The sequence below is a fragment of the Heloderma suspectum genome, chromosome 2 (genome assembly GCF_057233095.1).
Source record: "Heloderma suspectum isolate Gila_16-S chromosome 2, 16-S_ref, whole genome shotgun sequence".
NCBI classification, from domain to species: Eukaryota; Metazoa; Chordata; class Lepidosauria; order Squamata; family Helodermatidae; genus Heloderma; species Heloderma suspectum.
This window is the reverse complement of record NC_139459.1, coordinates 273,343,427-273,366,545: the sequence shown is the minus strand read 5'-3', so window position 1 is coordinate 273,366,545 and position 23,119 is coordinate 273,343,427. Positions and strand designations below refer to the sequence as shown.

At 41.9% G+C, this 23,119-nt stretch overlaps 1 protein-coding gene across 4 annotated transcripts in view; it reads right to left on the bottom strand.

Annotated features, from left to right (window-relative positions):
* Window positions 1-458: 458 nt before the first annotated feature.
* CYFIP2 (cytoplasmic FMR1 interacting protein 2) overlaps window positions 459-23,119 on the bottom strand; it is a 95,889-nt gene continuing 73,228 nt past the window's right edge. For all 4 annotated transcript variants that reach the window (XM_084839252.1, XM_084839255.1, XM_084839253.1 and 1 more), the window contains exons 26-31: window positions 22,692-22,822; window positions 16,916-16,988; window positions 16,417-16,511; window positions 7,708-7,946; window positions 7,005-7,152; window positions 459-5,591 (exon numbers count right to left, since the gene is read on the bottom strand). In XM_084839252.1, coding sequence (XP_084695378.1) covers window positions 5,424-5,591; window positions 7,005-7,152; window positions 7,708-7,946; window positions 16,417-16,511; window positions 16,916-16,988; window positions 22,692-22,822 — 854 coding nt within the window. In that variant the 3' untranslated portion in view covers window positions 459-5,423. The remainder of the gene's footprint in view (window positions 5,592-7,004; window positions 7,153-7,707; window positions 7,947-16,416; window positions 16,512-16,915; window positions 16,989-22,691; window positions 22,823-23,119) is intronic.

Below are 23,119 nucleotides of genomic sequence, written 5' to 3'. Positions count from 1 at the left end.
GAAGAAGAAATCAGCAGTCAGAAGAACTCGACACAGATAATCATTGGGCCACCATCAGCGACTATCAGATACACTTCTTTCCCTTAACAGGAGCTATTATAACACCAATGATAACTGGTCGTAAATACGGTGCTAAGTACTGGTGGTATCTGGGCACCTTTGTTCATGGAAATGGTCACCCATGCTTCAAACTATATTATGTAAACATCCCTGAAAAGATATCTGGATTATGCCCTTAGTCTGTGCCTAGAGGCTTGGATCTTTGAGCATTAGGAAAGTTTGATGGTCATGGTACTGTGGCAACTGGATGGGACAGGGAACAGCAATGGAGAAGGTTTGAATCCCCAATTCTATTTGCAGCACTGATAAGACTTTAATGGTCCCAATTAGGGTTGATTAATCTCTTACCCCAAACCACATGCAAGCAGATGTGCTACAGATATTTCTTCACCCCGAAGTTCACACCATATGACTTAATTTTTATTTTGTTTCCTTGTTAACAGGATTCATCCCAGCTTTGCTGTACACATTGTTAAAGGTTGCAGTACAGGTCATCATGTCACCACACACAAGGTGTCTCAACATTACAGAAGCATTTTGAATTGAAATGAAAAAACTTCTGTTTACCAATGAGGAAAGAACAAAACATACAAAACAATATATATCATTTTCCGCTGCATAACAAATATGATTCAAGAATTCAAACACCATAGTTGATCACTATTGTAAATATACTGCACCATAAATAAATGTAAATTTGTTGTACAAAAAGTCCTGGACAATTCTTCATACAAATATGGTACATTTGGAAGAATTATGGAACGTTTTTCTTTAAATGCTTTCTTAAAAACAGAAACAAAACTCCAACCAATATCAGTTAAAACCAGAATAATAGAAAGGAACAGAGGAATTAATTGGTACCCCTGACAAGGGAAAGGGATCGTGGTTGAAGTGCACAAGAGTTTGTTCATTTTTTATGCCAAGCTATTAAAACCAAACCAATAGCAGACTGGAATGTTTAAGAGCCAAAAGGGACCATGGCTATTCATTACTGTTGCTGAAGAAGTCTGGACTCTTTGATCTTGGGCCTGGTTTATCCTTATCTGACTACTCCAAGACATCTTATGATACATATCTTTATGGTTTCCTAGATCCCACTAGGAATACTTAAGTGCTAAACTAATATATTACATGGAGTTGCATGTTTCTTCCTGCCCATCCACCTGTATGTTTGTTTCTTCTTTTCACTGAAAAGCAGCCTCAGAGGCTGCAATTAAGAGTAGGAAAGCAGTAGTACGTGTGGGGTGAGGGTGTTTAAACCTTTCTCTTCCTGTTGTTAGCCTATTCAAAATCATATTGCCTTTCCCTCTCACTGGGAATAAGTTATGGGTCACTGATCCAGACTTCTTACTTAGATTGTGTTTCCCAAACTTCTGATCAGTGAGGAATACAATTTTTTCTGAATACCGGAGGAGCATTTCACATTTGCGTCCCTCAAAGGGATGCTTTGGAATATGTAAGAGTAAGGACTACCTGCCCTCCGGGGATCTCTGCCCTGTATCTCTGTTTGAATCACTGTTCTGGGCACTCTTCGGGAGCAAGAATTTATGCTGTATGGAATGATCCATGCAAGCCCAATAAAAGACATGACAGAGATTTCCTCTTGCAGCACATGCCAGTTGGAAGGCCAGAGCAAAACAGTGGATCATGCAGAGATGCATCAGCAGCCTCCTCTGTGGGTGTGGCACTCTAGACTTGCAGGCATATTTAAGATGTTTTATTTGTTTCTAGTGCCACATGAGCAGTGTTGTTTTAGAACTCTAGTGTGTCTCGTTACATGGTTTGGAAATGTCTGACGTAGAACTTAACATTTTCGGCATGTGGAAATACCTGGTTCCTTCAGTTCACTCTCTGACAGCACATTTATTGTGTAGTTCAAGCAGAGAGTAGCCAGAACTATCCCATGAAGAACGTTCTATAAAGGCCACTATGAAGCCACAGTAAGGAAATCAGAGGACAGAAATCTTAGAGCAAAAACTTCCTGGTAGAGGGGCCGATGTTGGACATACATTTTTTTAAAAAAAAAACCTTCTAGGAAATACGTTAAACTTAGCCTGAATTTTCTCATACTCAGCAACTAGAATTATTACCCTGAGCTCAATTCTGCCTTCCTTCTCACTTCTGTACAGATAACATTTAGGATTTCCCCACAAATAACATCAACCTCACTATGGTATGACAGAACTGTGTAGTAACAGTGTAAAAATGTGACATTTAAGCATATCTCAACAAATCCATTTCATAGAACTGAAAACCATTATTAGAATTACGATCGTCTAGTTGACTACTGAACACAGGATGTAAAATGTAACACTGATTCTATAGCACATGCCCTAGGGTGGCATTTGTTCTGGATTTTCATTGTTTTCCCAAATGAACGGAGAGTTTAGACTTGTGGTCTCTTGCTCTGGTGAATAATTACCACAGCTGTTAAAAAATGGTGGGTTTTTTTCCTTAAAATCTGCAGTAATAAAAAGAAGACATGAAGGGCAATGGACCTGTCTATCTCATTAGAAGGATTCAGAATCTAACCCTGTTATATACTCAGGTTTGGTCCAGTTCTGTAACTCTGAAGTCCAGGGCTATTAGGGCATATAAGGATAATGAAGTTAAGCAACACTGGCAAGATGAAAACCCTGAAGCACTTGAACTGTTCCAATAGAAATTTAGGATGGGATACAATAGGAAGGAACTCTTTCCCGTTCACACTCTGAGACCTTTTGATTATTGTTCCTGCCTGAGTCAGAGTCTTCAGATGACTTCTGCGCCTTCCCTAATTCCATATTTCAGTGTACAAGAAGTATCTTGCAGCACACTGCTTCAGGACCCATGGCAAATGTGCTCACCAAGTTCTACAGAGGAATATTTTATCAGTTACTGTAAAAACCGATGTAAGTCTTTAAAGCAACAAAGGAATTTGTCAAAGGAAATATACTTCGGGCTAATAATTTTATGCTGCTGCTGTTCCTTGAGACAGAGTGTTCTTCCTCAATCAGAGACAGAACATTAAGATGTTTCTACTTCATGTGCTCGCTCAAACAGAAAAAAGTATTTGTAGTCTCTAGCTTCATAACAGCTGTCACTGTTATGTGGTGATGAACCAAACACCAGCAATTAAGTGTCGGCTTCATGGTGAGATGAAGAAGGAAGGCCACAGATTAAAACATCTGAAATTTAAATGGGTGGATGCTGGCTTGACCAAGGAATAACAAGTCTGGAGCAAGCTAGAGTAATTGCTGGAAATTCTGACATTTGTCCCGATGCTAAAAGAGACCCTGACTTTACTTTTAACAGGGTAAAAATCAGGGTAATGCTCCCATCAGAACTGCAGCAGAACTAACATGGTATTGGGTGCAATCTACCAGGAAGTTTTCCTGAGCATGCCCCCATGAAATGAACAGCATCACAATTATGCACCACTCCCATTCATGTTATTGTGGCCTGCACAGGATTGCTTTCTGATGCATTGTGCCCTTTGCCTTTAATGTCTAACAAAGAACACTGACTGAATTTTAACTATTTCCTTAATGCTTAGTTTTGGGATCTGTACAGCAAATAAGAAGGGAAATAAAGCATTCTCTTTCCCTTGTTGAAAATTAAATCGGAACAACCAAAATATTAGAGGACTGCAATTCTAAAATCCCTCTCCCCTAATAGTCACAGTAGGGAGGGAAACATGTATGATCAGGTGACTTATGGTAGCCTGACAGACTCAAAAATAAATTATTCTCTTAAGATTGTAAGGACTGTTCCTTTGACATGATACAGGGCTATACCTGGGTAACCAGGCTGGGCAGACTTGTGCTAAACTGGGTCCAATTTCACCCTTGGGATCTAATTTATCCTATTTAGAGCTGGGAAGATTTTCTCACCAGGTCCAAGAATATGGTGACTTATTTCTTAGCTCCTTTTCTCTGTAGCATTATTGCATAGCTTCTTTGCTTGAAGTACTTTGACTTGTCTTACCTTGCCCCTTATTCTACACACATCTCTTGTGTAGGGTATCTTACTTATTTCTGCCTCCTGTGGGTAGTTATACTAAACTATATGGACTAATCTGTTGGAGGTGCATTTGTAGGAGGAGGTCTAATCTGGTGTGAGGAGCTGCAAGAATATGACATTTGAGTCCAATCTACATCCACAGTTCTGTGAATTGTTCACCTAGGTGTTCTTATGTTTACCTCTACCCTTTGTTTTACAGGATTATGATAGGGAGCTTTTAAACTTCTGTTGGAATTCCATATGTCTATAGAACCATACACGTTAATGGAAGACAAGCTTCTACCTATTACAAAGCAAGGACCAAATGTCATATTGGGTGTATTCTTAATCCTGTTTCCACTTTACCGAAGTTTGGGCATGTAATCCTGAACTAATTATCACATATCATATACTTCCCAGAATATAGAAGCATACTGGTTGATCTCATTATTCTGTTGAATGCATTCCAAAGAAAAAAGATGCTGAGCTAAATGCATGAATCACATTTCTAAAATAATTTACTGGTGTCTTGACCTGATAACTTCATCAAGAGTCTGGGCCATTACAATCTCTGTTTCTTCTCCTGGCTGTCTATAATGCTAAAAACTGAGAACCTTGTTTTACTTTGTAGGGCCACCACAGCAATGACAGTCAACACAAAATCTGAGCGGATTCTCTTGTCAATATCCCACTGCTTAACTAACTCCAGGCATCATGAATTTGACTTAGCAAGATTAAATAATTGTAAAACGGAATAAGGAGACAAGGCAGTGACAAAAACACTCTAATCCTAGATGGACAATGATGTTAACGGAACATGACTTTTTTGCTTGATTCCATCAAGCAGTTTCCCACCACCTGCGATGGGAAAAACACATTATTTCAGAGTGTTTAAAAACTAATTTAATGAAACCAATGTTTTATATCACGTAGAAATGTTGTTCTGTCTCACTGTGCATTGAACAAAAGACTAGCAACACTTTGAAACATTGGTTGCTTTATCTGGAACCCCCCAAACAATGACTATTTTAAAGACCGTAGAGTTTTGTGCTTGGTTGGGTGGTTCTGGGCCATCATGAAAGTAGAAGAAACCACAGGGTAACAACCACATTCTGCTCCTCACCACATTTTGAAACCTATGGGTAAAACCAACCAGAAGGATACAGAGTAACATGCTTTCAAACTGGGCCTTCTAGGAAAATGCATCTTTGTATAATAGGTCCATCCAAGTCTGCACTGTTGCCAGACATGTGTTCTTAGGTTCTCCCTTCCAGGTCTTTGTTGGGGTCCAGTCTCCTCTTCCTCCTCCTCCTCCTCCTCCTCTTCACCGATTTCAGATGGAGAAACATAAATACTCACATTGCATTCCTAACACTGACCACTTAACAGGTGGTGGCCAAAGACTGGTGGATGGGGGGCTGGAAGCAACGCACATGTTCAACTGTAGAGCTGTCAGTTTCCACTGACTTCATGTACTTGTTCAGGATGGCAAAAATCTCATTGTTCAGAATCTGGTACTTTCTGATCCTGTCAGCCATTTTCTTAAGTGGCTGGAGGTGAAAAGAAAATACAAACAAAGAAAGGAGGGATGAAATGATGGGCCTCCATTTCTACAGCTAGCCTACTGCTGAAAGAAGTCACAAAGACAGCTGGAGAAATTCCCTCAGAAAAATGTTTCAGTTATCAGCTGATATATTTCACCTACTTCTTACCACCTAAATAATATCCACTGGCAACACAAATGTAATTCAAGCATGTCTATAGCCTCAGTCTATGCCAGGAGTGGGCAACTTGTGGCCCTCCAGATGTTTTGGCCTACAGCTACCATCAGCCATTACCACTGGGTAGACTGGCTAGGGCTGATGGGAGCTGTAGGCCAGAACACCTGGAGGGTCACACATTGCCCACCCCTGTCTATGAATTTCCACAAAGGAGCTTGAGAAAGGCAACTCTTGACAAGTAAGTAAGGCCATTTAGGCAAAGTGAATATTATATAGCAACACTGATTTGAGGCACAGGCAGCACTGCACTTGTTGAGTAACCATCTGGGAATGCACGTCCCTTACATTTTGTGACCAAGGTATTGGGGACAGGCTGACCTTGTCCCACCTCCTTTTTCTCCCTAGGCTGTTGGGAACTGCCCCTCCTCCAAATTTCAGAGGAATGGGGAGAGGTCAACTCATTCAAATCCTCTTTTTCCTCTTCCTCATCGCCTTTCTCCTGAACACCCAGAGACAGATTCTTTCTCAGCTGAGCCCTCCAGCACATCCTAAGCCGTTCATAAAGGCCAGTGCAGCTTGCATATGCCTTGTGTGGATTTAGGAGATCCATATCATTCCTTCATGATCCTGCGCTTTGTGGCCAGCCAGGAACCATCATTCATTGTTCTGCCAGCTGACTGACCCCTCTACGCCCAGTGTGGGGAAGCTGGCAGATTCTGTTGGACTACAGCTCCCATAATCCCTGCCCATTGACCACACTGGCTGGTGCTGTTGGGAGTTTAAGGCCAACAACTCCTGGATGGCTACAGATGTTCCCCTCTCCTGAGCTATATAGTCCTCATCTATAGAATCCTAGCAACTCCTGCTTGCATCTCATCCTTAAGGAAATCTGCTGTCTTTGAGGAAAGCCAGGGGCTGTTTCAGGGGTGGGACTATGTCTTACTGGTAGAGCGCCTGCTTTGCATGCAGCAGGCCCCATGTTCAATCCCTAGCATTTCCGGGTAAGGCTGGGAAAGACCTCTGACTGGAACTCTGGAGAGCCACCGCCAGTCGGCGTACGTAATGCTGAGCTAGATGGGCCAGTAGTCAGATGTGATGTAAGGCAGCTTCCTATATTCCACTTTAGGCAGCAGGTGAAGTAATGTGAGAGACGTTTGCCTAAGACCTCGGAGAGCCACTGCCAGTCATAGTAGGCAATACTGTGATAGATGGACACAGTCTGGTCCTCATCTCCATACTTACCACATTCTTTATTATTTCGTCCTTCCCATCCTGCCTCTGCACCTTTAACAGGTGGTAACAGAAGTCAAAAAGATCAAAGCGACGCTGCTGCCCCAGGAGAACTATGACTGAACAGCCAGCCCAGTTCAAACCATCTCCAAAACATTGCCTAGAGGGAAAAGGGACAGGGAGACATTACATGGAGAATGACTGGCCAACATGATATTACAGAGTTGCTTGTTCTCTGAATTCCTGGTTGTTTGATTCTGTGATAAAGTAACAGCAAATAAGAGTGTATGAGGACATGAACTCAGATGCTAGTACAGCCTTCCCCCACCTGATGCCATCCAGATACCTTGGACTGCAACTCCCATCATCCCACAACCATGTGGGATGATGGGTGTTGCAGTCCAACACATATGTGAAGGCTGTGCTAGTACAACGGAAGCCAGTGCATACCTGTGCTCTTGGACCAGATAGGCCAGAGTTATTCAGAGAATAAAGCACTTGACTAGGGAATCCTAGACCCCCTTCCTGATTCAGCCACTAGCCCCAAGATACAAGGCTGGCACCAGAGACAGCGAGACTAGTCGCTGGTAAAGTGGCCCACATTCAACCATGCAGAACCAAACCTTGAGTATGGAAGCATTTGCAGATCTATTATCGCTTTCATTGCTGTGTGGAAGATCCTTTAATACAATTAGAACTCAACAGGCCAACTCACTCAGCAGTGAATTCATTGGTTCCCACAGGAATGCAGTACACAAACTGCATGGCGCTCCAAAGCCGGTGGAACTCAACACACTCATCAACATGCATGACGCCATTAGTCGGAGGAGGCCCACGCCAGATGGGGTCCTGGAGATAGCTCCGAATGCGGGTCAGGATAACCTCAAACATGGACAGGCCACAGCACAGCCTCTCCTTGGTCAGCAAGTCTCCTTCACGGGCTATGGCAATTTGCTGAGGAGGAAGAGAAGCCCAACAATAAAGATGTCACTTCCTTTTAGAATTTTCATGTTCATCTTTCCTCCCTTCCCCATGTTTTGCACCTGGTAATATATTTAATGTAGGAGTTACCTTGACCTTAAGGAAAATCCAACTAAAGTTTGTGCCTAAGAACATTGAGCTATTTTATTATTTAGATTAGGAGGAAGTTGTCCAAAGTATCCTTTATCCAAATATTCAAGGATACCTTCAGAATGCAATAGCATATTGGAAGAGGGAAGCTGAAACGTGCTTCTTTACCAGGATTTTTTTTTTAATCTTCAAGATTTCCTGCACATTGCATTGTTGCTGCATACTTAATTCTTGCCTGCACATACTGCTTTGCAGTGGTGCTTTGTTATTGTAGTGTTTGTAGTGAAGGCTGAACTGCCACACAGTGTAGTTTACATATGATCATGTGTTTTACATGCCTATTTGTTAGAGTTTTGTTACTAACAAGTGGTTATTGTGAATTATTAATCCAAATCTGCACATCCATGCTAGTTATTTGGTATCTGCTGTTTAGGATGACCTAATGTTTATGGTTAAATATGGAAGTTTAACTCTGATAATCAGGAATGCAAAGTTCTATGAAAATCTTAAAATTAGACAGATACTAAAGAGAAATACATGAAAAAGTATGGTAGTGTTCCAGTATTTTTGTATGCATTTTAGTTATATCAGCTAGAAATTTAGGAATAAAAAATAAATGGAAAAATTGATTTTTCTCCAGTTTGTGAGTTATAGTATCAAAAGCTGAACTTTAAAGAAAAACATTACAATGATCCATTCTTCCACTCACCCAGTTTTGTAGAACTCAGTGCTAAGAACTCCCCTCACACACTGGACAATATAGATAGGGCAACGTGTTTAGAGTATGACTCTTTTGCACGTTGAAATGAATGAGGGTAACATGGGACCACTGCCTGGAGAATTGCACTCATAAGTCGTATACTTTCATTTGATGTAGAACGATAAATAAGATGATGAGAATACAAATACGCAGCGCAGAAATGGGAGGCAGGATGGCATGATGAGATGGGGCCGCACAGGGAACAGCTAAAGGCATTTCAGCCACCATACAGCTGTATCATCTCAACTCTAACTTTTGATAATGTAGTTGCAACCAACAGAGAGCACAGCAGGATGGATTTGACCCATTCGCTTTGCAGAGGATGCTGCAGCACAAAAATCAGCACAAGCCGCTCACTGCGTTATTCTAGCTTTGTTTATCTTTACATTAAGAACACCAATGCCCCCATTAAGGATTCATCCCCCATTCCTTTGTGGTAAAGTAAAGCTGGAAGGCTAGCATGTAATGTGGAATTGTTTCAGTACTGGCTTCTTGACATGGATGAAGTGGACTGACGTATTTGTTATACCTTCACAGAATAAAACTGGAAGACTCTATAGAAAAGTGTGATTCTGGTGAACCTTTTCCCATGAGTAAGACAATACATGCAGATAAGTCACATACTGGAAATAATTCATGGACGTGAAAATATTGTCAACACCGTACATCTGTTACTTCTTGCATTTTCAAAGATGTATACTTCTTGCATATTAAAGATTCTTAGGTTGAAATCTTGTATATACTTACTCAAGGGAAAATCCCATTGAACTCGGTGGGAGTAACTTCCAAATAATTATGCATACGATTGGGCAGCAGGATCGATAAGAGTGGTAGTCAAATGTAGGCTTGACAGAGTACATAAATACTCTTCATCAAAATACTTGGCATATTTACTTATTTAATTCAAGGAATCATACCAATCAGATTTTGAGCAAAAGGCCATGTCTAGATTCGATATTTCCAGTACTTATGCAGACCATCAGCCCCCAAAGTGAAATTTGACAGCATCCCATTCTAATGTTACAATCTCTCCTGTCTGGCAATTTCTTTAAAACCTGTTTTTTTTTTAAAAGCTAGATAAACACAGCATCATCCCCAAATGCCAGCTCCAGCAAGTGGGGAAAAAACCCTGATCTCCTAGGATAATCTGGTGCAGTCCTTCTTAACTAATGACAAGCCTGTCAAGGTACCTTTCAACAAGAAGAAAACTTAAAAGGGAGTGACAAAGTTCAAGACAAAACAAGTGAATGAAATTCTCATCCATGTCGGAAGCTTACTTGAGTGAATTTTCTCAAGGTTTCGACATAAGATTTCTATGGGAGTCTGTCCCTCCTCTCTAGCCTTTCACTGTACTGTACTCCTGTATTAACTACTGTAACGGAAGAAGGCTCAGTTCAGCATCAAACCAATGAAGACAATAATTTCCCTGGGGAGTGGGCTGTTTTCTGTCAAAACGGTGTAGTAAGTTCCTCCATCCATACATGAGAGACATGGAAAATCCTTTTTTCCTAACTGACCTCCTCTAGTGCCCACATGGAGGCACCTTAGTGGTTCTGGCTCTGGCTCTATGATCAACCATGCAGAGCTTCCATGTGAGCAGGACTTCTCCATTCACTGCAGGGGACAGCTTTGTATATGCACAGTGGGAATGTGTGCATCACGCTGACCTCAACCCTGAAGCCAATAGGGAAGTCTCTGCCTGGCGATGAGTCATATTTGTGTAGAAGAGCCACAATATGATTGCCCTATGTCTTTCTTTATGACTCTTGTAACAATTTCCAGAAGGGTGGCCATGTTAGTATGTTGCAGCAAAAACAACAGTGTTGTGGCACCTTAAAGACTTAACAATTTATTCTGGCATATGTGGACGCTGTCAATGAAAGCTTATGCCAAATAAATTTGTTAAGACTTTACGGTGCCACAAGACTTTTTGTTTTCTTTACCTCAAGGGCTTCTCTCCTGGGTAATGTAGGAAGCTTGCCCTGAAGTGAACAGGTATGCACAACCAATGCTATTTTAGTTTTATGCACATAGTTAAATCTCACGTTTCCTTTCACCTGAATTGTCATGGCCAGAAATCTGACATTATTAGTTTTAGCCTTCTCTTTTCTGCCACAAGTTTCTCTAGTAAATTAAATGCAGGCTCCATCATCTAGAATCAACATCTCTCAAAGTTTTTAGAAAGCTTGAAAGATATGACCCTGGCTTAACTATTTCAGTTGGTAAATGTTGAGATTAGGAGTTCTACTATTGCTATCTAAGGTACATAGTTACAAGGACATTATAATGGAGAATAAAGGAATTAATATTCAACAGACAGCAAATGCAAAAGGGAAGAAAGTCAAGTTATTGCAGAGAACCTTTTCAGGTTCTAGGTTTGGAAACTTCAAATATTTTCAAAAAACAACAACAGAATTAAGGCCCTGTTTCCAAGTGGATAACCTTAGTGACATAAGCCTCAGACCCACATCCTTCACACTCTGTGTAAGAGCCATGTGTCACTGGTGTTCCACTAGTATTCCTTACGGTGAACATTTAAAATGTAAAGCTAGATTTGGTTCCTGATTATGTATATGCCTGAGTACTGAGACATGCATGTCTGCCATTCATGCTTACATCTGCGCTATCATGGGAACACTGGAGAATACAGCTCTCAAACTGGCCAGTTAAGCTAGAAAGAGCCAGCCACACTTTCACAAAGTGAAAGGGACCCCTCTGCCAAAGCTGGGTAGTTGGGCCAGAGCAACTAACTCCTTTTATTAATCATGAGTAACTGGGCACAGAACAACAAGCTCCAAGAGACGCCTGTACCTATGAAGATGTGAACACCATTTATGTGTATCTCAGTCCAGGCTGGTTCATATGCTTATCCAGCCCCACCATGATGCCTTTCCCATGGTGAAGGAGTGGGGGCTAACCTGTGTACCTAACCTGTGTACCTAACCTAACCTGTGAAGTGAGTGCACTATGTGGAAGTCCAATTGCACCATCTTTCCACCCATACCCTTCTTCACCACAGGATGAGTATCGTTGGGACAAGTATATATGTGAACTGATCATCAGCAACGTTCATATGGTGGCCTAGAAAAAGAAATGCTGTGCAGATGCTTAGCTCTTTAGGAAAATGTTAAACACAAGGGTTTTTTTTCTTCCTGCTTTACCATTTATCACTTGCTCACTGGGAAGTTTTGCCATTTTTACAGTCTTGTTTTCAGACATCAGGCTTGGTGAAAAATAAGGCTACACTCTTTACTTTGTGAGTTAATCAACTAAAGTGTTATCAGTTGGAGCAACTTTTGCCCAATCAAGTAAAGATGTGTCTTACCATTTTGTGTTTTTCTGTAATGCTTAACTGTCTGTCTGTCTATCCATATTGCTGAATCTATTGCCTGGATTGTCTCTCTAGTCTCCCTCATGAAAAAAAATATAGATTTAGGGCACAATCCTATGCATGTTTAGACAGAAAAATGCATAGCTGGCTGGGGAATGCTGAGAATTGTAGGAGTTTTTTTTCAGTCCAAACATGCATAGGATTGCACCCTTAAAATATTAAATAATAGATTTTTTGGGGGGAGCATATAGACTCGTAAATATGGATGGATAATTAGTGCACCAATTACAAGCTTCGGTTTGGACCCTGATTTGATGATTTGGAAAACCAGCCTGATTTGGCTTGGACTGATTCAGAAATGGCCAGTTTTGACTCGGCTCCAAATGTTGATATAGAAATCCAAATCTTCATGGCTCCCATTGACAATCATTGGAAATCATCAAACACCTATACCTTTTTTCTCTTTGTCAGACCTAGATGATATTTTCAGGAGTAGTAACCAATTATGAGGGGAATATGCCCATCAAATTTCATGCACAGAGGTGCAGGGGGGTTGTGTTAGATGCCTTTACATTTTGATTTAAAAGGGGGGGGGGCTGCAAAGAACATCTTTATTTCTTGGCAGAATTGGATGAAATTTGCAGGGATTATTGTCTGTTATGAGGGGATCAATCCTACAAAGTTTCAGATGAATAGATGCAGGGAGCTTTGTGCAAAAGCCACCTTGGCGAGCCAGATTTGGGGGTGTCAATATATTACTTCAACATCCCTCTCCCACAGCCCTGGGATTGGAAAGCCCTGGTAAAAAACCATTCACTTTGATTAGTGGCTAGAGCTTCCAGTCACAAAACTACACCCCCCTCCTTCCTTCCTATTCTCTACCCTGGCGTTTTCCTTATATGGACAGCATGGGGAGAAATGTATCCATTTTTGGAGATACACTGTCTGTGTCTCTGTGTCCCTATGAATCCCAAATCTTCAGGAGTGTTCAGATTTGGTCCACTTTGGACATCTCCCAAATCTGTCCAAATCAGCCTGATTCGGTTCTGGATTCAGCCGAATCTGAAGCACACCCCTAATAATTAGCTAAGCATTATATATGTAGGAACACGAGATAGCACATGCCATTACTTGATTTATACATCTATTTGCAGACATAGGCCTTTGGAAGTTTGTACTAGCTTTTGGAAGCTTGTAGTGGCTTCCAAAACCAAGTCCTTAAAAGTCTCTAAAAGCATTTATGTATATTAGGATTAGAAAGATTCTTATCCTGGCTCCCAGTATATGGCCTAGGAGCATCTGATGCTGTAGCATTACTGCAGGGGAAGTGCCTAGATGGAAGACCAAAGAGCCTCATATAAGCTGCACTGAGTTTTCCAAAGGAAAACCAGGATATAAGTCTAATAAAGAAATAATAATAAAACTAGTGGGTGAACAAAATATATCCATAAAATGCAGCCTAAAACATAAGGTGTGATGAGGGAGATTTTTGATCAGGATTCTCCTGCAGCTGAGTTAATTTATTGGCAGCTCCATGCAATGGCTTTGAAGATCACGGATGTGGGACTGAGGGAGGAGTGTGTGTGTTAACCTTCCCCATCCCTAAGTTGCCATTAGCTCTGTGGGAGAAAACATAAAGGTACCTGCAGCTCCGGAGCAGTGGGGGGCATTTAGTTCAGGGAGCTACAAACGGGTTAAACATTCCTCCCCCAGTGCCAGCTCCCCAGTCTTCAGTATAGCTTCGTGAGACTGCTAATGAGTTAAAAACGGAAAACATGGGAGATCCTGATCACCGATCTCCCAAATCACATCATGTCTGACCTGAAGTTAAACTCTCTTGCCTGCCATTGACTTCAGCTGGAGAGTTAAGCACTTGGTTAAATATCTCTCGCTTAAATAAATGGGAGAAATAGGAATGCTCAGATTTGCCTCGGTTATCTCTCTACTGTCTAATGTCCCTTATGAATTGATTAGAGACCAGTGTTGAGACTAAGGGTAAGTGAATAGAGTCCGGAACGTGGATGGATCGTTAGACAAACAGATAGCTAAGCTTTACATACACAAAAACACACAAGCGCGTAGATGAATGTTATCACAACATTCTCTTTGAATTTGACGAGAGAAACACCTTTAAATAATTGTATTGCAATCCTCTTCTGCACTTCAAGCACCCTTGCTTCATCTTGCCCCCAAGAGAATAAAATTCAGAATGAGTTTATGTTGTAAAAATGATTTAATATGAAATATTTAAATAGTTCTGTTGATTACATTGTTACTATATACTCTTCTTATATGGAATGTTTGCCCCAGCTATAGCAGTGTAAATTATCTATCTATCTATCTATCTATCTACCCATCCATCCATCCATCCATCCATCCATCCATCCATCTATTTAGAGCGGAGATGGGCAACTACAGGAGGTCCAGGGGCCATTTTCATCCTGACCCCTGGCAGGCCACACCATCCAAGGGGCACCCCATAAAAACAATTGCTTCCAAGTGGTTTGCTGCCAAAATTCTGTGACAACCCACTCTGTAGTGCTACAGAGTGTTACAAGGGTTACATTTAGCTTGTTTGCAAGCTAACCCTTTCAGTGCTCCAGAGTGGCTACAAAGCACTAGAAGGGTCACATTTAGCTGGCAAACAAGCTAAATTGCCTGCTTTGGTGCTCTGTAGCCCTAAAACTGCCATCCCCCCAATGTTTCTCCCATGATCTCTATGAGCAGTAATGTGGCAGGGGCTGTATGCGGCCCACATATTGCCCATCCCTGATTCAGAGACTAAAGTGGCAATCCTAAGAACACTTACCAAGAAATAATTCCCACTCAACTCAGTGGGACCTCTTCCAAGTCAACTTGCTTAGGACCTGGCTTCAAGACTTATACTTTAATGCACCAGTGTATATAAAACTTCTCATTGTTAGTTGCATTTTTTAAAATGTATGCTAAGCCAATTTCAGAATCGGTAAACTTGAACACTGAACATATATTTTTAAATTAAGACACTGAGAAAACCATCCCATTCAGAAAAGCATTTAAGAATTATGCTTAAATAAAGGCATGCAAATATATCTCAAGCATGCATGTAAGGTCAAACATTTTGTAAATGGATTCACAATTCACATTTTCAAGTGCCCTTCTGAAGTAGGTTCTTGAAAAGTGCTATCCTGCACCCTAGTTATGTGATCAGTTTCCCTGACATCAGTGCATATAAGTGGTTGCAGAACTGCAGCTTCAATCAATAATGATAATTGCTTCCTATGAAATTCCATTTCCTTGTAATTTGTTTATAGTCAGATGTCATGATATGGAACAATAACGAGAATGCTGTCAATCATATGTATTGACTTTCTAAAGTTTAGAATCTACATAGACTCACAGTCACCCTTATATTGGCATCTGTCTTTTGAATGGTGCCACCATTCCACCAGTTTAGAAATCGTGAAGTGGTAAAGGAATGAAAGGCAGCAGGCTGCTGTGAGGCCAAACCAAGGAGGAAAAGAGAGGAGGGGGGCGCCTGGGGCGTCATTCGAGCTTGCAGGGGCTTCTCCACGTGGCACTAAATCTTGGCCTAGCATTACATACGAATCAGGACAATGTTCAAATCCAATTGGCTTTCAAACACAATGTGTACTGGAAAGGAGTAAACATCCAGAAGTATCTTAGACGGGGGCTACATATTTTATTCGGGGGCGGAGAAACTCACAATCTGAGTTTCATAACCACCACAATTCATATGGCAAGTGTGGCCAATATGTTACAACTGAAGACCAGTGAGGGGGCGGAAAACTTGCCACTGAGCTGTCATAATGGTTAGTCTGGGTCCTTTTCCTTGAGATGATGGAAATAAGATAGAGGATTTTAATCACGGCTGTCATATTTGTGATTATGCGGCAGCTTTGAACTAGGAAGGCCTTGGCTCAATGTCTTTGTGGGTAAAAATCTAGATCAAGTACTCTGGTATCATTATCAGGAAAATTATGAACAGACTGATTCTTTTTGATTTTGGTTTAGTTATCTAGTGAGTGATAACAGGAGACACCGTTGGACACACAACACACAGAGCCTCAATAAAGACAATCTAATTTTGCTTGGTAACAGTGAAGTATCTATGGACAAACTACATAGTGTAGAACTGAAATCCAGATAACAGCTCAAAAGACTTCCTGTGGCTTAAGGGACAATTGCGGGGTGGGGGGTGGGAGCACCTAATGTGAAATTTTGGCTCACCCACTCAACGTGGGTTTTAATGTCATCCTTACCTGAGGTGTTCCCAGCCTCTCTATTAAGGGAACCAGGTGAAGTGGGGCATATTTGGCTTCGAGACGCTTCATGCGTACCTCCAAGCGTTCTCCTTCTGTTAAGCGAGCAGCAAACAGTGAAATGAGAAAGCAAAAAGAAAAAAAAGTCTAGCATTTCAGAGTCACCTCCCAACCATTATCCAGCTCTGGGACTGGTGTGACAGAACAGAAACAAGGTAATGCATTGTGAAGAAGGGTCTGTGTTTACAGCCACGACACCAGCACACTTGCAAAAGAATCATCTTTTAAAAGCAAAGATCTTGCTTTTGCTCATAGGGTTCTGCAATGTTACCTTTCATGTGAAGTGCTCAGTGGGGCTGGTAAACTGGGGTCAATGAATGGCTGAGTAGTCCTAAGGTTCTCTGAAACTTATTGATCGCAAATATATATCTGTAACTTCATATGTGTTACACATCTCTGGGAATAATGACTGACATCTCTCCATCTCTTCACTCCTTACCTTTGATGTAGACCCTGGGCAAAATATTTTGGAAGGGAGCAGCATGCAGCAAATCACACACTTCTTCCTGGGACTGAGGCAGGAGGAAGAAAGATAAAAGGTGTTAAAAATTCCCTATGGGACTGATTGTTCAGCTGTCTGTAGGCTTGGGAAGGGCATATTAATATATTTGCCTCAAGAGGGCATATTCAAATATAGCCCAATCTCTAGGATGACAGAACTGGAAGAAAATGCCTTTTGAATCAAAATATGTTTATACAATCCTATCCAAGATCACTATATTTTCTGTAAAATCTGGAGTTTTGCGGTGGTTCTTTACCTCATCTATTTACAGAATCTAAGGCAAGGCTGGATAGCTTGTCTGCTTGGCTGTACAAACTCTGATGCTCAATAGTGTGGCGCTCTGATTCCAAACAAGTACTGCTCACTATTAACACAAGCTCCTGCCTACTTTGTGTGACACAATGTTATCCAATGGAGGCTGGTGGCTCCGATGTCAGTGGGGTGGTGAATCCACTCTGGGTTTCAATCAGAAGCAGTCAGAACTCTAAAGGACTATCCAAGGTGCTTTGGATAACTCCTTTAGAGTTCTGACTGAAACTTGCAGTGGATTCACTGCCCCACTGATACCAGAGCCACCAGCCTCCACTGATATTATCATGTACTACAAATGGTAACAGGCACAGTCTCCACTTCTAAACTTAGCACAGCGAATATACAAGCCTAGTATTGTAACCTGGCCCCAAGACCCTTCTATTAGTGCCTGCTTAGTCAGGTCCTTCCATCTAGGACAGGGATGGGCAACTTGTGGCCCTCCAGATTTTTTTGCCTACAACTCCCATCATCCCTCAGCATTTGCTATGCTGGAAAGGGCTGATGGGAACTGTAAGCCAAAACATCTGGAGAGCCACAGGTTGGCCCACCCCTGGTGTAGTTCTCAAGCCCCTTGAATCCACCACATCTGGAGTCCAATATGGGCCTCTCCAAAGGCCTTTCCTGAAGTCAAGATAAGTTACCAAGTTACTAACCTCAGAGGGGCAACTTAGACCTTTCAGAGACTAAACTGGGCCATCTAATGCTCAAGGAGCTTCTCCCCGCCACCACCCTTCTGATGGCTCCTCAGTGAAGAAAGAGAGGACATAATCCCACGCCATTCAATATGACACTACAGTAAAAGGCTTCAAGCACCTTCAAGTTCTGTGAAACTCAGGTTGAGAAGCAGGTTTCTGGCACTACTCAATGAGGGGCATAAAGACACTGTTAAGAACTGTTGTGTTTACAGCTCCCTTTCTTAATAACTTCCACTGGGAACTATCCCAGGTCCTGCAGCCTGAGGGCCACACTAGACATAGCATGAGAAATTCTGTTCAAAGATCCCTCATGTTGTTGTTTTTAAATGTAAAAGCAGCCACAAGGATGGGAAGGGAGATTTGGATCTACTGAAGCTTCCTGAAACTGTTATTTGCCTTGTGGGAGGAAAACATACAGGTTAACAGCACCAATCCAAATTACACACACCTCTCACTGCTGCTTTTAATTAAACAAACAAACCCTATGCATGTACTGTTCATAGATCTCCTGTGTTAGGCCTGCTTTGGCCCTGAAACTCATCTCAGTCTGATTTGTTAGCTGTGGCTTATACTGTCAGGATTGATTCTGAGCGCAGGGAGATAGTTAGCAGCTCAGATTCAGAAGAGGAGCAGCCAGAACTGGGGGAGATATTTTCACAAGCCAGTTCAGATATGGGTAGGCGTGCTTCTCAGGTTACCAGCTCCCAGATGGCCGGGCATGAAGCTTCCTCCTTGCCCTCCTCTGTAAGAAGCAGCAAGCAGGAGGAGGAGGGGCTTGAGAACTGTGACCTCAGAGACGCGAGGTGGTGGTGCAGAGCTAAGGGGAAAAGATCGGGGCAGAGCTCAGACAGTTGAACCGGTTAGCAATGCGTGAGTGGCTACGCAGGGAAGCATCGTGCGAAGGGCGGGACCTCCCTCCCTAAGTTAGCCTAGCCAGACAGCCGCCTTTTCAAACTGCGGGCAACTTTCGTTTATTCCCATTTGAATCCCCTGGAGGCATTCCTTCATAGCCAGAGTGTCTTCGAGGATTTGCATCTGTAATGAACCTCTGAATAATGAATTAAAGGCGTGAGACTGAAGCCTCTCTATCTGTGTGTGTGTGAGTGCTTGAGGATAGAGGGGGCCAAGGGATTTGTGACATATACTCTGGACCTGTTATCTGCTGCTGAGTGACTATCTGGGTGACTATCTCATGTTGCTTACCACATGATTGCATGTGCACTGCAGTCACTTTATAAGCAGCGACCGTGTGCTAAATCAGCTTTCCCCAACTTGGCACCCCCCAGATGTGTTGGACTGCAATTACCACCACCACTAGCCAGCATGACCATTGCAAGACTGTGCTACATAGTCATCTGTAGCTACTCCTAGTCACTTTTCATTTGATTCCTTCTCATTTTGCCCATTGTTGAGCCTCTGTTGATCCATATTTACACTTAAGATGGACTGAGATCAGCACAGGAATGCAAATGTGCAGATTCCCCCCGCCCTATGAGGCAGCCTGTGGTAATTACTCAAATATATTTACTCACAAGTCAACACTCCAGCTTGCTGCTTGAAATTAGAGGCTTAGATGCAGCCAATTTATTTCATTTTATTTATTACATTTCTATACTGCCCAAGAGCCAAAGCCCTCGGGGCAGTTCAGAACAGTGAATGTCCCTCACGTATCTGGGCGCAACATTGCAGAGAATTTTAGTGAGGTACTGAGTTTCCTGGTACGAACCCCAGAAGAGCGATCCTAATCAGGGTCACTATCTGGGATGAAGAGCTCCTTGAGCTAGGGCAGCTTTATCCAACCTGGTGCCCTCCAGATGACCATGCTGAGTGGAGATGATGGGGGTTGTACTCCAACACATCCATAGGGTGCTAGGTTGGGGAAGGCTGTTCTAGGGTCTTTCCTGGGAAAAACAGCTGCTGCAGACATGCCCAGTGTCTTGCCACTAAAAATGGATGAAATGTCCTGGGTGCCTTTACAGGCTGTACCTACAGTAAGTTTGGAGACTCATTAAAAAGGACTCATAAGAGTCTAAGATTCATTAAAAAAAAAAGGTGCCAGCCGGATACACACAGCTGGCTTGTGGCTCACCCAATGGTATATGCACAACAAAGAGAATATAAATGTCTTTCTATAAACACACTTACTTGGAAGCAAGTCTTTTTAAATGTAAATCACAGCCTGACAACTTAATTGCAGTTGTTTCTAGGTTCACACAACACTATCTCTTGGGAGAGACTCTTGTAGCTCTGTGGTTGTAAGCCACATGTGTGTGAATGAAAAAGATCTTACATAATCTCTTATGTTTGTTTGATCTGATATCACTCTATGTAAAGCATTTACTCTTGATGCTAACAGAGGAAGACTTAGAAATGCCACTGGGGAGAGAGGAATAAACAGTATCAAGATTTCAATCCTTAGCATACTTTTTTTTAAAGTAAAGCCCCGTTGATCTCAAGGGGGACATTTTCAAGTAACCATATTTAGGAATGGGCTGGAAGAGGCCAAGAGAGGAACCACAGAATGAGAAGCAACTTGAAAACACATACAGATATCCAAAGTTAATCCAAACTGCAGACACACAAAGAGGCAAGACCTGGGAAGCAGTAATGCTGGAGGAGACTTGAGTAATGGTTGGCAGCAAATTCTGCATGAGTCTGCAGGGCGGTACAGCAACAAAGTAAACCATGATGGCTGCAGGCTGCATGCAAAGAGGCAAGACACTGCAAAAGGAGGAGGTGTCAATATATCTTTGTGTGAGGACACATTTGGAATGCTGTGATCAATTCTCCAATCTCCAGCCATGCCTTATAGTGTCAAAAGTACGTGCGTAATCCCTCATCCAAACCTCTATTGCTTACAAAAAGTAACTTTATTAAAGTTTTAGAAGACGGGTGTTAAGTTAGTCATTTCAACTTCCACTGCAATATTTTTATAAACAGTTAATTGTATAATGCAATGTAACTGCTTCATAATTCATAAGAAAGCCCACACTAGAACTGGAGTTTTTGTCCAATTTTATCTTACTCTTAGAACGTCAAACATAGAAGGGAGGCTTTCATTGCTGGCTACAGCAACAATAACTCCATGAACACATGGGGCCCTTTTTCCTTTCATAGCAGTCGAGGAGGAAGCCATCCTTGTGCACACATACCTTGTTTTTATCACATGATAGCTTAAGAGGACAACTGCCTGTGCTCTGTTGCACATCCTAAGCACCTGATTAAGTTAATAGATTAGTAAATTGATAGATTAGTTTGTCCTTGGAAAAGGAAATGTTTTTAAAATTATACAAGAAATTGAGTTTCATTATGATGTTCAGGAAATCATGAATTCTGATGGTCTTTGTGAAAGGCCATTCTACCCGGAGTTAACATCTACTGGTAAAAATGTCTACTGCTCTGGACCTTTGATCCAGAATAATATTTGCTGTTTTGGAACGGTGAAGTTAAGAAAAATATGATCATGTCAAAATGTTCTCCCTTGAGTCACAAGTAGGAGATAAGCAGAGTCACTCAGTAACTGAGTTTGTATTGCATTAAGTCCTATATATCTTTATGGCTGTGAGAAAGTCCAATGGAATTATTTTACACGCAGAATCAAAATCTTCACTGAAGGGCTTAAAACTGAGAGAATGATTAGATAACCTTGTTACACATACAATCAATAAAATCTCTTCTTATCATCCTTCCCGGAATACCTTTCCTCTACATATGACTCACCTTCATGCTGCCATTGGCATCCTGCTGCTATGGCAGGTAAGACTGGCTCTTTAATACACTAATAATGTGTCATTACTATGAGAAGCAATTAAGTCGATTAAGCATCCAGTAAGAGGAAAAAGAAGGTGTTGCACACAATCGAGCACAGGTTTGACATTATGCAGATCAAAAGGAACAACATAACCACAAAAGGAGAAGGCACTATTCTAGAGAGTATGGTACGTTCAAATACCCTAGCATTCTTCATCTTAATGGAAGATGAGGAAAAACAAGAAGGATTAGACTGGACACTAACAGATATCCAGATAGCAGCTTCCCACATTCTCAGTTTGGTGTTGGGTGCTAAACCAGATGTCCAGGAAGCAGGACAGAGTAGGTACCTTGAGAAATCAGGCACTGCTCTTTCAGATTCTAGCATCAATGTCATGAGAAATACACATTCTGCACTGATACCACTTTTGCTGCCACACCTGAAGTGGATAGCACAGGCAGGGGACCATCAGGGGCGGAGGCCATGGGTATACATGGACTGCTAGGGCTAGCACCACAAAGCGCATTCTGCGTGAAAAACACCATGAAAATAAGCCGCAAACTTCCCTTCACCACTGTAGCTCTACACTGTCAGTACATAACACTTCTCAATCTACAGTGAAATTCCATGGTGATGTGTTGTGAATCAAACTAGATTCAAAACACAGGACCCATCTCGATTGGAACCAACCCATAAACTGTGCCACTTCCACACTGGTATAATTCCCACATGCAACGATTCTGACTGCATTGCATTACCTCCTAATGCCTGTTCTCATTTACACAGCTTTGCAGTTTAGGCCGAATCCTCTTCATCGTATATATCTAAACAGCACCACTGTCAATAGTTCACAACCACATTAATGCCTTGTTGAACTGGGAGCTCATTTATTTGTTTGTTTGTTTATTTAAAGTCGTTTTAGCCCCGCCAATTTAAAAAAATCATTTTAACTCACCAGGGCCTGTTCTATGAGAAGGCAGAAAAGAATGGCATTACCCACTTCCCTCAGGCTCTGGAATACATCCGTCTTTAGCTCTGCATACTCAATTATGTCCTTCAGCTGGTGATGAAAAAACTCCAGGATTCCTTGGGAAAGGCAAGGAAGAGAGAGAGAGAGAGAGAGAGAGAGATTAACCAGGGGATGGCTATGATAGGAAAGAACACTACCAAGTATGAAGAGCAAGTTGCTGTCAGCTCATGCCTTTGGAACTAGTTGAGGCCCTGAGTGCCTGCCTTATGTTCTCTCCACTCAATTCAACCTTCCTTGACATCTATGGCCACATCTGTGCTGTTTAGGAATGTATGAGAAGTTCAATTCATTTTTCACCAGAATTTACTGAATTTACACCTCCCAGACCCGAACGCAAACTCCGACACAATCTG